The sequence below is a fragment of the Linepithema humile genome, chromosome 1 (genome assembly GCF_040581485.1).
Source record: "Linepithema humile isolate Giens D197 chromosome 1, Lhum_UNIL_v1.0, whole genome shotgun sequence".
NCBI classification, from domain to species: Eukaryota; Metazoa; Arthropoda; class Insecta; order Hymenoptera; family Formicidae; genus Linepithema; species Linepithema humile.
Genome location: NC_090128.1, coordinates 697,314 through 713,506, shown reverse-complemented (window position 1 = coordinate 713,506; position 16,193 = coordinate 697,314). Strand labels below are relative to the sequence as shown.

At 37.4% G+C, this 16,193-nt stretch overlaps 1 protein-coding gene and 1 long non-coding RNA gene across 4 annotated transcripts in view; one reads left to right on the top strand and one right to left on the bottom strand.

The window, feature by feature from the left end:
• The window catches only part of LOC105674357 (uncharacterized), a 290,795-nt gene that overhangs the window by 210,320 nt on the left and 64,282 nt on the right, over positions 1 to 16,193 (top strand). The window lies entirely within an intron of this gene.
• CadN (Cadherin-N) overlaps positions 1 to 16,193 on the bottom strand; it is a 183,921-nt gene that overhangs the window by 133,374 nt on the left and 34,354 nt on the right. For 2 of the 3 annotated variants that reach the window (XM_067348195.1, XM_012370585.2), the window contains exons 2-10: positions 13,907 to 15,302; positions 13,625 to 13,675; positions 12,289 to 12,480; positions 10,159 to 10,405; positions 9,327 to 9,546; positions 8,819 to 9,095; positions 7,248 to 7,843; positions 6,277 to 6,423; positions 5,374 to 5,565 (exon numbers count right to left, since the gene is read on the bottom strand). In XM_067348195.1, coding sequence (XP_067204296.1) covers positions 5,374 to 5,565; positions 6,277 to 6,423; positions 7,248 to 7,843; positions 8,819 to 9,095; positions 9,327 to 9,546; positions 10,159 to 10,405; positions 12,289 to 12,480; positions 13,625 to 13,675; positions 13,907 to 15,224 — 3,240 coding nt within the window. In that variant the 5' untranslated portion in view covers positions 15,225 to 15,302. Of the gene's footprint in view, positions 1 to 95; positions 287 to 2,860; positions 2,873 to 5,373; positions 5,566 to 6,276; positions 6,424 to 7,247; positions 7,844 to 8,818; positions 9,096 to 9,326; positions 9,547 to 10,158; positions 10,406 to 12,288; positions 12,481 to 13,624; positions 13,676 to 13,906; positions 15,303 to 16,193 lie in introns of all 3 variants that reach the window. The other variant, XM_067348196.1, reaches the window with a different exon arrangement.

Below are 16,193 nucleotides of genomic sequence, written 5' to 3'. Positions count from 1 at the left end.
AGAGAGTGATCGACAGATAGAAAGGAGAGGCAGCACTGCATGGCACGGCACGGCATGTCACGTGTCTTGTCTCGGTCATGTCGTGGCATACAAACCTGGCTTTCACCGACGTCACTACAGTACCCACTGTGACATTTTCTTTGATGTGAATGGGGCCGTATACATTCGCATCCCACACAGGTGGTTTATTGTTTCTGTCTACGACGTCTAACTCAACGTCCACGTCTGCGGACAAGATTGGCGTCCCTCTGTCGGAGGCCCGTACTCGCAGGCGATAGCTGTCACGCTAGTGGCAAAACATTGGGCCGTCAACTTATAGGACACTTCTTTCGGGATTTTAGTTGGCGGTTTTTTTTGTTTTTTTTTTTGTGATTTTTCCGTTTCGTCACTTTTTGTTTTATTTTCTTTTTTTTTCATTTTCGTTTTCGTTCTTTCTGTTGGAGTTTTTACGAAAGAATTAAAGCGTCACTCGGCGTCGAGCGCGTCCGCATGAGAAAGTGCTCGATGGTTTTTTACTTTTTTTTTTTATCGCGAGCAAAATTGAAACAGAAGAGAGAAAGACAAACAGATAGAAAGATAGATAGAAAGAAAAAACAGAGAGAAAGAGAGAGGACCGTGCAGTCTCGTAGGTATCCTGGTGGACATTAGGACTGTTCCGTTGCGTGTTATCTCGGCGATGGATTCGCTGTCTATCTGACAAACGAATCTGTTATTTCTTTAATGACTGTTCCCCCACTAAATAGTAATAACGGTTACAAGGACAAGATTTATTGCAATGAACTCAAACATGCCGTGAGGTGAGGTCTCGTGAATAGTTACGTGAGTCATTGCAGCATACAATGGTGATGAAGATTATGATAACAATGATGATGATGATGATGATGCTGGTGATGATAATAATGATGAAAATATTATATCGCCGACTTCTGCTGGTTAGTAAAACGATAACAATATCGTTGCACATATGATAAATCAATAAGCAAATTGCGTAAAATCATGAACAAATGTAGGCGATGTAATATGTAATGATATACTTACTTGTCGAATGCATGTGCTTGCATATTTGAGTTCATTGCTGTATTAATTAATATTAATTGGTTGACAAATACTTTATCTGTGCGTTTACATTTTGTGACTCTGATTTTAAATCAAAATTGTCAACAATTTTATGGCCAGGCAAGTAATAAATCGCTACAATTTTCATTTTAACGAAAGAAAAATATAAGAATTGCCTTGAATATTATAAATAATTATTGGATGAAATACTGCTGTGCTTATCCTTATTCATCCGAGATAACACCAAAACGGAAGATACCAGATGTTCTAGAATTGCCTTCTTCATCTATAGATTCTTTGATTACAGTTAATATCTTTTTGTTTTATAAATTTTTAATACATATTTATATATATCTCTGATAAATAAAATTACCTATAAATTAGTTATGTTTTCTTACCTTTAACTCGCGATTATTTCTTTATTTTACAATTATCACAAAAATTGTTATTAAAATATTTAGAGATATCAAAAAATCCATATTTTAAAAGCTGCAAATAGTTCTAAAGCATCTAGTATAACAGAGTAACAGCGGATGAATAGAAATTTAAGATAAAGAAAATTGTAATCCAAAATTTACATACTGTGAAAAATTGATAGAATAAAGTGTATTAATACACTTTTAATTTAAAGACAATTGACAAGAAATTTCTTAATTTTTGATTATTCAATTTAAATATCTTTGATTCTATTCACCCGCTGATCGTACAGGGTGAATATTAATATCGCGATTTATGTCAACAAAAGCACTGTATCAGGTTAACCGTTTGGAAACCGAATCTACAGTCGGCGTCCTTCGTTTCCAAGTGAGCTTTTTGCGAACACTTTTGTCTATAATCGGGATCTTGCTATCTCATAAGATTTCTAGTAACGAGAATTACCGGCTTCCTGGAACATTAAAAGTGATTATTGAAGCTGTTCCAGTAGTGGAACGAGATCCCTGTACAGCATTTGATATCCAACGGACGTTGACGAAATAGATATATGTAAAACAGCTACACTCTGATTCTATCGAGAAACACGCTGATTTATGCTAAAAAGGCGCTGCTGTGTGATATGCGATTAGAAAGTGCTGTGCTAGTAATACAGAGTGAAAAATAAAAAATAACGTCATGTAATTTCAGCAAGGCAGATCACGTTCAGTGCTTTATTAAACCAAATTGATGACAAATTAATGCAAATGCTGATATAAACGTTTAATAAGTCAACAATTTAAATAAATAATATTTTTTTAATATAATTTATAAGAAATTCCCAAATCTATTATTTATGATATTCACTTGTCAAACGTCCGTCGGATATCACGCACCGCGTGAGAACATATTGATTAGGTCATCGACGGTGCGGAATCCTTCACCTATGGATACATACGAGACCAGGACGAAAGAGCGAAAATAGATAGCGCGGTAGCACGTGTGTATGTACATAAAAAAAGATATCGCGCGTGATATAAAGTTTTTGGAAAAAAAAAACACTCGAAAAGTAACGATTAGATAAAGAGAGAAAGTTTTATAGAAATTTAGCGACAAGAAGAGAAAAAAAGAGCAGAGTAGAGAGAGAGAGAGAGAGAGAGAGAGAGAGAGAGAGAGAGAGAAGAATAGAGAGTGACGTCTCCGAGTGACAATAATAACAACAACAGATGCGAAAAATCATCGAAACGATATAATGTTGAATAATCGAACGGAAGGCGCTCTAGTATTTGCAACAAATATTATACTTCTTCTTTTGCGCAGGTATAACAATGCTGTCACATCATAATGTGTCTCGATGCAAGGTGTGAAACACAAGAATATAGATCCTACTTACTGGAAAACAGCCCTTTTTTTTTTTGTCATCATCAAATCCGAAGAAAGTAAATGGTGCAATGAACACAAACATAAACAATAAGAAGTTCAAATTAGTTCCTTTACGAAATCAATCAATGCAGGCATTTGCATGCAAGCGAGAATGCGATAAAGAGGCATCGGGAGGAGACGATGGGGATGGGGAGGGAGGAAGAAAGAGGGGACAGAGAGAGGGGGGCTGGTGATGTGGAGGCTTTTGGGGGGAAGGTTGGGGGAGAAAAAAAAATCATGACGACCCCTCGTCTGATTCGTTTTCGTTTTAACGACACTCAAAAACCGATGGACGTTATTTCTGATTTTGTCGTGATAATTAATGACGCACGCTTATTTTTTTTCCGATTACTTCCCTTTCATTCCGTGACTACATCCGTTCACTTTCATTCGCATTTCTTCCCGTTTTCGTCACGACAGTGGTATGCCGCCCCAATCACAGAAGAAAAAATGTCACACCACGGACAATTCTCTTATGATCTATGCACATATGTATATACACATGTCTATACATTGACAAACGCTCTCGATCAAAAATACATTTCGTGTTCTTTTCCTTTTCTTTGTCAGTCACGTCGTGGTACACCGGGAGTGCGGGATGAAAATCGGGAAACGTCAGAAAGAAAGTGTGTTAGAGAAATAGAAGAAATATAAAAAAGATTTATAAAAATAGATAAATAATACATAAAATAAAGTGAACGAAAGAAAGTGGTAGAAACCAAAAAATGCAGGTTTTGTCTCCAGCATACAAATCATTCGAAGAGATACAGATAGAAAAGTAAAAAACTTGTCGAGAAAATAATCAACATAACAAAATACCGTGCAATCTTCCAAAAATAATCATTGATATAACAAGAAAAAACAAAATGCAGCACCCAAAAAAATGTAGAAAATATTTTAATATAAAAAATTCGGAACTTAGAAATAGATATAGAAGAGATAGAAAGAGTGAGAGGTAGGGCAAGGATGGATGTAGGAGCGAGAGCGAGATCCGTTCCTGTAAAGGAATCAAAAACACATTCATATAAAATATGCAAGCATTGTCAAAAATTGTTTATGTCTGATGCACCACAAAATGCGTAGAGGTTGAAGTACACCGTACGTGGGGCTCAAAAAATGTCGTTCCCACCTGCTCCTGGAAGTTCAAAAAACATCACTTCCCTTTTGAAAAACATTCATAATTAATAATGTTAGTTGGATAATTAAAGATTATTAGTTTGCTCAGAACGTTTTCATTTCTTTTGCTATGTCTCTTATCAATCATCGTTTCATCACCGTCTTTCCTTTCCATTTTTTTCCCGTTTCTCCAACGCGTAACACGTACAAATCACACACATCCTTTTCGTGGCTACTTTTGGGAAAAGTATGAAAAGTGCACACGTTCGCGTTCGGTCGACCGTGCGCACGCATGTACGGGCCGATCCGCACATGCTTCTTTTTTTTGCAAAATTACGCGCGTCGGCATTTAACAAATCGATCGAAAATCATTGATTAACATCGCGGCAGAAAAACCGGAGAAACGCGGCAAAACGGCGAACAAAGGAAATCTAAGTGAAGAGAAAAAGAAGAACGGCAAAAAAAAGGTATATTACACACGCGCGCGCGTGTCTTCTCGATTACTCAACACGCAACTCGACGACCGACTCTCGACGAAAAGACTGAATAAAAAAACTGGACAAGAGGTATCAAAGCTTCGTTTGGAATCGTTTAAAAAGATACTCGCGCCGCGAGTATGTTCTCAATAGAGAAAATGAGAGAGACAGAGAGAGAGTGTTTTGTTGCAAAAATAGCCCGAACGGTCGATCGATTCAGGTACATGAAGCGTTTGAGGAAATCAGGCATAGCTAAGTATTTACCATAGTGAACACATTGTGCATATCAATGGGAATTAAAAAGTTCTATACATGTGCCGTAAAAAGGAAACTCATTTCGTTGCATATTAGTGATGAGAGAAATAATTGCCGACCAAACGTATATTAGTATACAAGTTTATCCGCTCAGCAACAAAACGGATTCGTGTTAAATATAACGTAAGTCAACGCAAACGTACAATATATCGGCAGAAGGTGTACACTTAAGTTTTGTATTTATACGATATCATATATATATGTACGTATATATATATATAAATAGATATAATATACTACGTAGCCTACACATTCCTGGGACACGCGACACTTGTTCGGGACGAGTGCATCCGCAGGATCTCATCCGCGATTATATCGCGAGGTTAACATTGGAAGCAATTATTTTTCGCGCTACTCTTTATAAACACTTCGCTGCAAATGATATCGAACTGAGAACTGGTCTCTGAAGTATCATAAGTGTATCGTAAGACGTCAAGAGCAAAAAAAGCTAGCAAGCCGCAAAGAAAAATACAAGCCTCGCCCACGAAAAAGTGGGAGTGTTCCAGGAAAACGATATGCTGTTTATACTGCTAAAGAGAGACGATATGTAAATCAGCGATTTAATGAGGATACTTACGTCTAGAGGCTTCTTTAATACGATCCAACCAGACTCTGGTTGGATCTCAAAGTACTCCAGATTCTGTTTATTCGTGGTCGAGCTCAGCGAGTACACGATCGCGCCATTGTTATCAGCATCCTCATCGGATGCCGACACTCTTAATATGTTTGTCCCAATGCTCGCATCCTGCTTCACGTTTTCCACGTATCTCTACAAGAGAAGAACGACAAGTGATTTTTCTACACATTCGATATGTTAATTTTTTATTCAAAATTGAGACTTGTAAGATATTAAAAATGTTACATTTTAAGATCGCGATTAGATAGAGAAATTCAAATCTCATTCTTTAAATTTTTTAGCATTTTATTTTAACGTTATATGTTTGAAGAGAGCTTTGAAAATGTATTAATTACCAAGACGAGATATAGTAAGGTAATAGCTTAAATTCTAATTCCCTTCAAATACATTGTTCAAATTCGGAAACCCAATTGATGAGAATGTGCTCTGAAAGTTCGACGCAAGTGAAACATTATATAGATATATGCTACGATACACACGGGTTTGAAGCAGAAGTGGACCAAGTCCATAATTCATGAGATTCGTTTTAGATATGAGTTTATATTGCGGACTTTGCAAATTATAGACTTGTTCCACTTGTTGTGCTGCATAAATTCCTCGTATATGTATCAAATCGATAGACGACAATGTATGTATCTTGATCGAGTAAATAACGAAACCCGAACCGAAGTTCTGAGAACGCGCTGCGAGGCAGTCTTGAATTTACGCGCATCGAAGCATAACACATTGACACCGCTGGTGGTTCCGCCATGCACGATCTTACTTCCGGGCATCTGCTTTCGCATTTGCATGCCGAATACTTCGCTAGACGATCGCCTTCGGGGTATGGTTGAATGTACGCACCTGACGGTCGAACAACGGCGGGTTATCGTTCACATCTGTTATTTCGACGGTAAATGAGCAAACACCTTCTAACGAGGGTTCGCCTTGATCCGTTGCCTTGACAGTGACGGATACAAATTTCCCATCGTCGCCTTCGCGATCAAATACCTGAAAATATCACACCATCGTGTTTATTGCTGAACGCAATAATTTTAATACTTTGAAAACCTAGTTTGCAAGATAAAATTAAAAATTGTTTTTAATATGATATAATAAAAGTTAATCTATGCGATAATAATTAATAAGCTAAAAGGTTAAGTCAACGATCAATTATTAAGCTTTATGAACCTTATTATATTTTCAGAGATATAATAATTATTTTAGACCTTTATCTTTACACTTGATGGTTGAATTAAATATATGTATTGATTACTTCTTATGAACGTAGTAAAATAGATGTAAAAAGTGAGGAATTGCAAACAAGTGAAAAATGACGAAGTAGATATGTAGCACTAATATCTTTTTACTAGAGATCTTTATGGACGCAAAACACGAACGGTAATTAGAGTGTTGAGTGCTTTGCGTGTTTATCGTACGGTCTATGTACAAAAGATGGAGTAACATAGTAGATGCTGCAGTTAGCGATTGCTAGATACTTTTTAATGCGTTCAGAATAAATGACTAAACGTACTCTCCAGTACAAGTTGAATTATTTTTTCAAACCGATATATTCCGATACAATCGACGCAATGTTTTTATGACTTTATTAAAAATTTCTTGATCTCACAAGTTAAAAACTTTTTTTAGATAAATATACGTTATAAAAGTTTATCTCAAAATATAAAAAATATTTTTTTAAAAATATCTATCTAAATTCGTAATATTTTTTTTGCGTTTCAATATTTGCGCTTTTGATTCAGTTCGTTGCTTTTCAATAATATTCCAATTATTTTAAAACAGACGACGAAAGATTAATGAAAGAATAAAAGTACCTTGTTGGTCAAAACTTGACCGGTCTCTTCGTCAACGGTAAACTTTGTGCCCTTTTGATTGGGCTGCTGTACAATCGAGTACTTGACTTGCCCATTGACACCTTTATCCTCGTCAGTAGCTTGCACCTTGATCACCGTGCTGCCGTTTGGCGCGCCCTCCTCCACTTTTGGATAATACATCCCGCAGTCCTTGAAGACCGGCTTGTTATCATTTACGTCCGTAATAAAGACCACGACGACCGCGGTGCTAGTGTGAATAGTCTGGTCACCGTTTGGACAACACGCGCCGTCGTCCAACGCGGTGACGTTCAGCTCATATTTGTCCCGATCTAAAGAGATTTCTTTGTTGTGGAGACGAATTACACCCGTGATCTCCTCGATCACGAACTGCCCCGACGTGGTATTCCCGCCGACGAATCGGAAGCGCACGTTATCGCCGTCCTTGTCGGAAGCTACCACCGTGGTGACCAGAGTATTCGGACCGGCGTTCTCGTCGACGTTAGGCGTATAAACTTGTTGAGAGAACTTGGGCTCTTCATCGTTTCTGTTTTTCGTGTACACCCGCACCGTCGCCGTGCCGGTCTTCGGTGGCTCGCCTGCAAAGCAAACTCTTTAGTTTTTGTCACATAAATATTCTAATCAAATTACCGATCAGATTATTACGTTTAAAAATTAATAAAATATGTGTGCTTTTTTTGTTAAATTGAAAGTTTGCGGTAACAATGCGACAGTTGTGTAAATCGTGAGAGATACGTGATTTTGCAAACTGCTTAACAAAATATGAATCGCGAATGTAACAGTGACAGTATTAATTTAAACACATTACGAATCGCGGTGTATTAATTTAAGTTATTAAATTCAGAATGCTGCTTGTATGCATGATGACACGACAATATTTATTGTAACGTCAAATTTCGCGATACGAAATGCACGCACGGGCACGCAATAAATAAAAGCGCACGTGTTATTTGTGCCAATTCGACCGCTTTATTTCCAATTAAGTCGTGACCCGTTTGAAAATCGTCCCGCATTCGCACCGTTATATATGCAAATAATACAAATTTGTACGAGCTTTATCCCGCGCGGCGCGAGACGGGGATTTGGAGCTCGTTTGAAAATCAAATCTGTGAGATTTAGCTGCTAAGAGCTGATCCTCGGTTTGCTGACAGAGGCGTAAAGGCGACCCAATCTCTCTACGTCACTAAATCTTCAGATAATACGAGTATCTAGTTTGGAGTATTTTAGAATATTTTTTGGGTACGTTTTTTAAAAAGCGGCACACACACACACACACACACACACACACACACACACACACACACACACACACAAATCTCAAAGAACTTTAATTTTCCGCGAACGTGATCAATCAATGATATGCTAATAAAAAATTGAATTTAATTAAATAAAAGAATTTATCAAGATAATTCGGTTTAAAGAAAAATTATATTTTAATTATATGAGATAGGGTTATTTTAATTATACAATTAAAATATTCTTTAACAATTCGGATCACGTTGTATTTTTGAATCCAAGCATATTGCGCAATTTAATATTTCTCTATGACTTACCTTTATCCTTAGCAGTAACGGTGAATTCGTAATAAGCGTTATTATTGTCCGCGTCGAGCTGCTTGTTATTGCGAATGAGACCGCTGGAATCCACGCTAAAGTGATCGTCGGATACGAAATATTCTATTTCCGCGTTTGTGCCCGAGTCGGCGTCGGTTGCTTTAACTCTCAATATATTTGTCCCCGACGAAATATCCTCGTCGACATTGTGAGCTTGATAATCCGGTAGCTCGAACTTAGGAGCGTTATCGTTAACGTCCGATACTCGAATTGTTAGCTGAAAAGAAAATCAAGTACAATAGTAGAATAATAAACGCCCATCGTAAGTAAATAGTGAAATGTATTTTTTAACGTTTATTTAACATCCCGAGAAAGCAACTTGTTATATTCAACAAGTAAGGAGAAAATCGCATGTACGTAGATCCTGGGTGCGTAATATTTTCCGACGACGGGAAAATTGTTATTCTTCGTGGTAACAACAAAGTTTAAGAAACATAAATCTAGTTACCTCGACCGACGTCGAGAAACCGCCGGAGTCCTCCGTCGCTGTCACTATCAGAGAATAAATATGGGGTTGTCGCAGATCCTCAAAATCCAGTTCCTTCGCAAGTTTCACAATTCCTGAAGTCGGGCCGATGTTAAATGTTCCCGCGGCTCCTTGACCTTGCGCCTTCAGCGTGTAGCGTATCTCTCGATCGGCAAACGACTTGGCTTTCACCGATATTATGCTGAAAAGTTCCAACACGTGACACTCGCACGAACATCCCACAAACTCGACAGCTCGGAAGTAAAAAAAGTGGGGGTGTAATAAATTCCAAAAAAAATCTTTATCTTGTTTGTCACGCGATGGTAACTCGGTCGAATTCAGATCGGACTTGGAAAAGTCAACTGACCCGAAGGCAAACAATTCGGAATGTAAACTAATTGTAAACTGAAATCAAACAGTGACGATATTCCAGTGCAAACAATCTTGCACTAACAAAAATGCAAATAAAAGAATGTACAAGTTGAACGTGGAAAAATAATTATATCATTTTTGTACATTGTTATTTTTCCGAATAGATTGCAAAAGAGAATCGATATTATTTTATTTATACTAAAAATGTAATAATTTACAATGTCAACAAAATTAATTGTAGTAATTGCTTCACCCAGTTATTGTTTTAGATTAACGACTTTACAAATGTACAAACTGTTTTTTTTTTTTTTTTTAATTTTATGAGTTGTTAGTGATTATATAGAATTTCATGAAAATAATAGATCTATCGTTTAATAAATAATTTAATAAAACAAACTCGAATCTGGACAGATTAACTAATTAACTGGACTTGCGAACTAACTCAGAGTCTTTCTTCTGGTTTTCCGGTATCTCGGCCTCGTATGCCGTCATATAGAACTGTGGTGCGCGTTTTCCGCCGACGATCGATAGTCTCTCCTCAGGAGTCGTCTGGAAACGCCTGTCGTCGATACGACCGTTCTGATCCTCGGCTTTCACGTAAAGGACGTACTCCATATCCAGCTGGAAGAGGTCGGTACCTCGAGTACGTACGACTCCCGATCTCTCGTCGACCTCAAAGCGACCACCAGCTGCGTGCACAATGGTTAATTAATTAATTACGTTGATTAAAGGCTATTCGGATATATTATCTCTGTTAGTCTTGTCAATCCCGCAGAGGCTTCGCATTAATTACGCGATAGTCTTATCGCAATTTTTAATTATGATTTGAATTATTAAATAATGACGTAAGCAATCGTAAAGTGCGGTTTTATAACATACCCGAGTCGAAATTTTTCTCCTACTTTCGACCAAAATGTTCAATCTAACACCTAATTTGATACTTTAAGCAGTCACCCTATCTTGAACCTATTTAACCTCTGACTCTTTACCGAAACTCCTCTTTTAAACCTCGTAATGGGAAACAGTTCGTTTACTGCCTATTTGAGGTACAAAATAGGAGCAAATACAATACAATACATACATATTTTTATATAAATAAAACCTCCAGAATCCGTAAACGTGAAAAAAGAATAGAGGTTGAAATTAGAAATTTGAAAAAACAGCGTTTATGGCACACAATGAAATATTAACTTTACAAAGAGAATGAATTAACTTTTTTTATATTATTTTTTTATAACACATTATAATCAGATTGGAATAGTAATTGAGTTTATGCACAAGACAAAATTTCTATCCAATTAACAAACATTGGGAATTTATCGAGAATTACAAACGCGCAAATTTCAGTTAACATTTGACAGTACTTAAGTTGTTATTATTTGCGAATTTAATGTGTAGCGCATCGTATTAATGGCGCAGCGTGGAATTACAGGTATATTTCGTATCATAGCGCGCAATAAAAATTGTTTATGATATCGAAACGCGATCATTGCGGGAAAGCGTTCAGCATAATGGCGTCATTACGATATTATTCTATAAATTGCGAAATACGATCTTGGGTTACCGTTGTAATCATCGGCCGCATTTTCGACGAGAACAATACGCGATTTTACGTCAACGCATGTAGATTAATAATTAGGCCGCATGCGTTTTGCATACTTCTACATGGCGGTTGCACGTTAAATCCAACACATATTTCTCTCGTAATTAATGAAACACTATTGTTCGCTTGACAGAACACATTTCTCTGCTTAATGAAAAATTCAATATTAAACTCAATTGATATTTTACTTACACAAATGAGATAATTAGTCTTTTTAATTGATAGTAATTTACATTTAACAAAACAGTTCTCGTATATCATTTTTTCTGTTGATACAAAAATATATAAATTCTTTTCTGTAACGAAATAATTATATTTAATTATACTAACAATAATTCCTCAAAAAACCTTCGAAATGTTGATATAAAGAATCAATATTACTACTAACTATTTTTCGGGACATATACTTTAGGGTTTTCACAAGTTATTTAATTCGATTAAGCTCATGACAAGCTAATTTCATAAAAATTATTGTCTCCAAGTACGTAAATATCATAATGTAAACATAGTTATAGAATTTAGCTGCACGAATAATTTTGATGGGCGTGAAAACGGGATAAAGAGAAACTTCCTGCGAAAATATTTCTAATTTCATAATTTTGTGTTTAAATTTTTTTCGTAAAGTATCAATTACTCGATCAAAGCAGAGTTATATTGAATTTTGCGATGCTACACGAAGAGATATTGAAAATTGCTTTTTAAATCTAGTTTTTCAAATTCGATATACATTAAAAACAATTCACATGAATATTCATGGATTAAATGGACTACTGCTGTTACAATTATCGAATCAAACTTCTAGAAGGATCAAGTATTCCGCGTATATTTCATCCTTTTATGTTGAAATTAATCTGATTACTCATACATATCAGCGGTATTACATTATCATCGATACGTGAAGCGTGAATTAGTGCTTGAGCGTTAATGCTCGAAAAATATCGAATCTCGATTACTCGCATTATTACGTACTTCGGTCTCGCACGATGAAGTAATGGATGTTGTGATCGGTGTCAGGATCCCTGGCTTGAAGGGTGAACACGTGAGTGTTCGGCGGTGCGTTCAGCTGAACGACCGTTTGCATCGGTAGAGGCCGATTAATGAAATACGGAGGCTCGTCGTTCACATCCTTCATGTTGATGATGACACGCTGATTGTCGGTATCTATAACGTCACATCGATTATCGTATGCGCGTAGCCAGGAGAACTATTATACTGTAGAACAACATTGCCAGTACACCACTTGCGTGTTATGGAATTTTAATTGCTGTTGCAATGCTATTTCAATGTTATTTTTTTGATAAAATGTTATATTACAATTAATTTCAAAGATTTTGAAATCTAATTTGGAATAATATTTAATCGTATAAAAAAATAAATAATGGCTAAAAATTGAAGTTATACAAGCGAATATATATACCTATATTTTTTTCTATTTTACATTTTCCTTTATGTTATCGAGATACTGAGTTGAATTGATAGAAATATATATTGTAGAGGAAGAATTATGATTGTACAGATGTTATATTCCTTCGTGTTGCTGGTATATAGTTATACTTCACATACAAAACGAGAAATCCAATTAAAATTCAACGTTATCTGCTTTCCGTATTTCCTTCTTAAGCAAATATAGGTATATATTTTCAGTTTCGTTCGCAAATAGCATTCGCTGCAGCGCTGATTAATGAACAGTAATTTATTCTGTAATTTCAAGAAAATGCTACGAGAAGCGTGTGAGCGAGAAAAAGGTGCTTTTACTGAGAAATTCTTCGCTTTTATGAGACATAGGCAAATATAATGTGAAAGATATTGCGATATGGATTGCTACTTACATTGAAATCCTTTGGAAGCCGATGATGCGAGAAAAAAAAAGAGTTATAATTATTACGAGAAATATTACATGTGTGACGAGTATATACGGCAACAATATTTTATCAAAAATCGCAATTGATGTGAAAAGAATGATTTTCTCTTTGATAATGATTTTTATATTACAATACATTGGTATAGAATATTACTTTCTATATAATCAAAACTTGTTAGAAATTATACTTAGATGTTAAAAATATAAGTTATGCTGGATATCCTGAAATATTTTTTGCCGTATATACAATTTTTAATCTATACCACTACAAATTATGCTTGATGCCAATGCTCTTATCCACGAAAATGAAAAATACCGCAGCCTTTAAAAATATCCCAAAAGAAAAAGACATAGCATGAATGCGGAGAAGGAAGCGTGAATGTATGTACGAAAAGGGCCCACTTGATGCTAATTCAGGCAATACTTATCGAAATAAAAATGTACCATCGGGCGGAAATGGGCACGGAAGGCCGGGTGGATATCGCGCGCACGGATCTTCACGTGGAACAGCGACAAATAAAAATGAATTAAATAAACGACATAAGAAAAATCGAAAAATTAAATATAAAATATATTCTTAACTTTTAAAATATTTCTAAATATTTATTGCAATGATAAAATAATAAAATTAAGAAGCTCTAAAATACTCTTCATATATTAAAAAAATCCATATTGATGGAAGGTTTCTACCGTATGTAAAGATGAAGAAATGTTTCGTGATAGTACCTGTACCTGTGTTCGTGATCGTCACCCAAAAATCAATGGTCTTTTCCGGACCTAATTCCTCATAATCCCACTTCTGTTTAACCATGACAGAGCCATTCGCGCCCACGGTTACCCACTTGTTTTCGTCCCTTATCTTGTAAGTTTCCTTCTCGTTCTCCTTCTCGAGATAAAACGCAATCTTGCCCTCGGTGCTTCCGTCCGCCTCCGTGAAATCGACCTTCTTCGTCGGTCGCACCGCTCTAGTGACCCTCCTTTTCTGTATCCGGTGTACTTCCGGTGACTCGTCGTTCAACTCCGAGGTGAGAAACCGCAAGATGACCGTGGCCGGTTTCTCGGTGCTGCGACTCGGTGTGCGTAGATCGTGCGCTTCGATTTCCAGCTCGTATTCGCTGTCCTGCCCCGGAATCACTCCCGGCTCGCCGGCCAACAATAGTTCGCCGGTCTGAGGCACGACGATTAGCAGACTGCTAGGCCTGACCAGCTTGTACGCGACCTTGTCCCCGTCGGCGTCCTTAGCCGTGACCTTGCCCACCGTGGAGAACCTCTTCCAGCTGGGCATTGCCACGTTATCTTTCAACAGCGTGTCGAAATACGTCGGTCTGATGATGAAGACATAGAGCTCACGCTCGAAGATCGGACTGTTGTCGTTCTCGTCCAGCACGTGGACGAGGCCGCTAATCTTCGACGTGCTGATGAAATTACCGTCCGACGCGTGTATCACAACGGTGTAAATCCCGCGAATCTCGCGATTCAGCGGCTTTGCGGTGACCACCTGCAGTCCTTGCTTTTGACTCTTTAGAGTGAGATTGAAGCCGGTCTTGTGGGACTCGTTTTCCCGCAAAGCGAACGCGCGTTCTCCGTTGTCATCCGGCAGGATTTTATAATGAACCGGGAAGCTGCCGCGCGCCCGCAGAACGGGAAAGCCGTCTATACATGTGCCAGCCGGCGCGTTTTCCGGCACTTCACCCTCGCCCAGACGGTCGTGCGAGAAGGTCAACATATTCCGACGATTGATGACGTAGAGATGTAGATCGTGGGTTTGCGTGCCGTTGGCTAGTTCCTCCAGGACGATCAGGTTCACTGGATGATCCACCAGCGGCGTCAAATCCGACGTCGTCATCACCAGACCGTTGCCCAGCACGGTGAAGTATTTGGAGAAGCCAGTCTCCAGGAGGCGGAAGTTGGAGGCATGGCCCGCATCGCTCCCGAACTGCGTCACCTCGTAACCGGGGTAGACATCGTGCGGCAACACAGCCACCTTGGCATAGGTGACAGAAGTGGCTGCCAGTAGGAAGACGACGATCTGTGCGCGCCACATTCTGCTCTGCTCACACTCTCTCTCTCTCTTTCTCTCAATACGCCGCTACTTTTACTAGAGCATCAGTGCTAACGCCAACTGAAAGTAAACGACAGAAAATTATTAGTTGAGAACATGAAACATAATATTTTAGCGACTAAACTTGTTGAGAAATAAACGACATATTTAGGAGTTTTAAAGAATCACTTGAAGATTTGGCATTAGAATATTATTTAAATCGTAAATGTTTAATTCTCCATTGATTCAAGAAATAAATCATTTTATGCGATGAACATTGCACAAATACATTTTAATGATTATGTTAAAAGAGCATTTAATTATATAATTTAATATTATTAATGTATAAAATATTATCAGTTTAATAATATTACTCTTTAATGGTAGTAAGAAAAAAATCTGCTTGATACTAAGAATTAACAGAAATTAGCACATTTTTGAGCAAATTAGCAATTTTTCTTATTAAGTTTGATGATACGTTCGCAACATTGGCGTGACAGATACACAACTATGAAACAGATGGACTGACGTGGCCGTAATGAGGCTGTGATGGCTAATGCTCGCATTTGAACGCTTCCGGTGACTTTGTATGCATTTTCAATCATTCCATTTGAAATTTGAACAGCCGAGCGTAAATTCATTATGCGTGAACAATTTACGCTGCTGCGGCGGCATTTATTCGCGTGCAATTATACGCGCATCGGTCGCAACGTGAGAAAGCCCTCAATGTAACGTCATTAATGCAAAAGCGCATAACTCGTGTTACGTATTAGGATCGACGCGACGAATTAACCTTAATTTTATTTTCGAGCACTCCCTACAGCCGGCTATACCGTGCATTTAACGATTGCTTCCTGGCATAATTCGTTGCGCAGCGTATTAAATGTTTCACTTTTGTCATCTTTTTTCCGAAACTTATTACAGTTTTTAACCTATTATATAAGAAAACTATTATAGAAATAAAAATGTTAA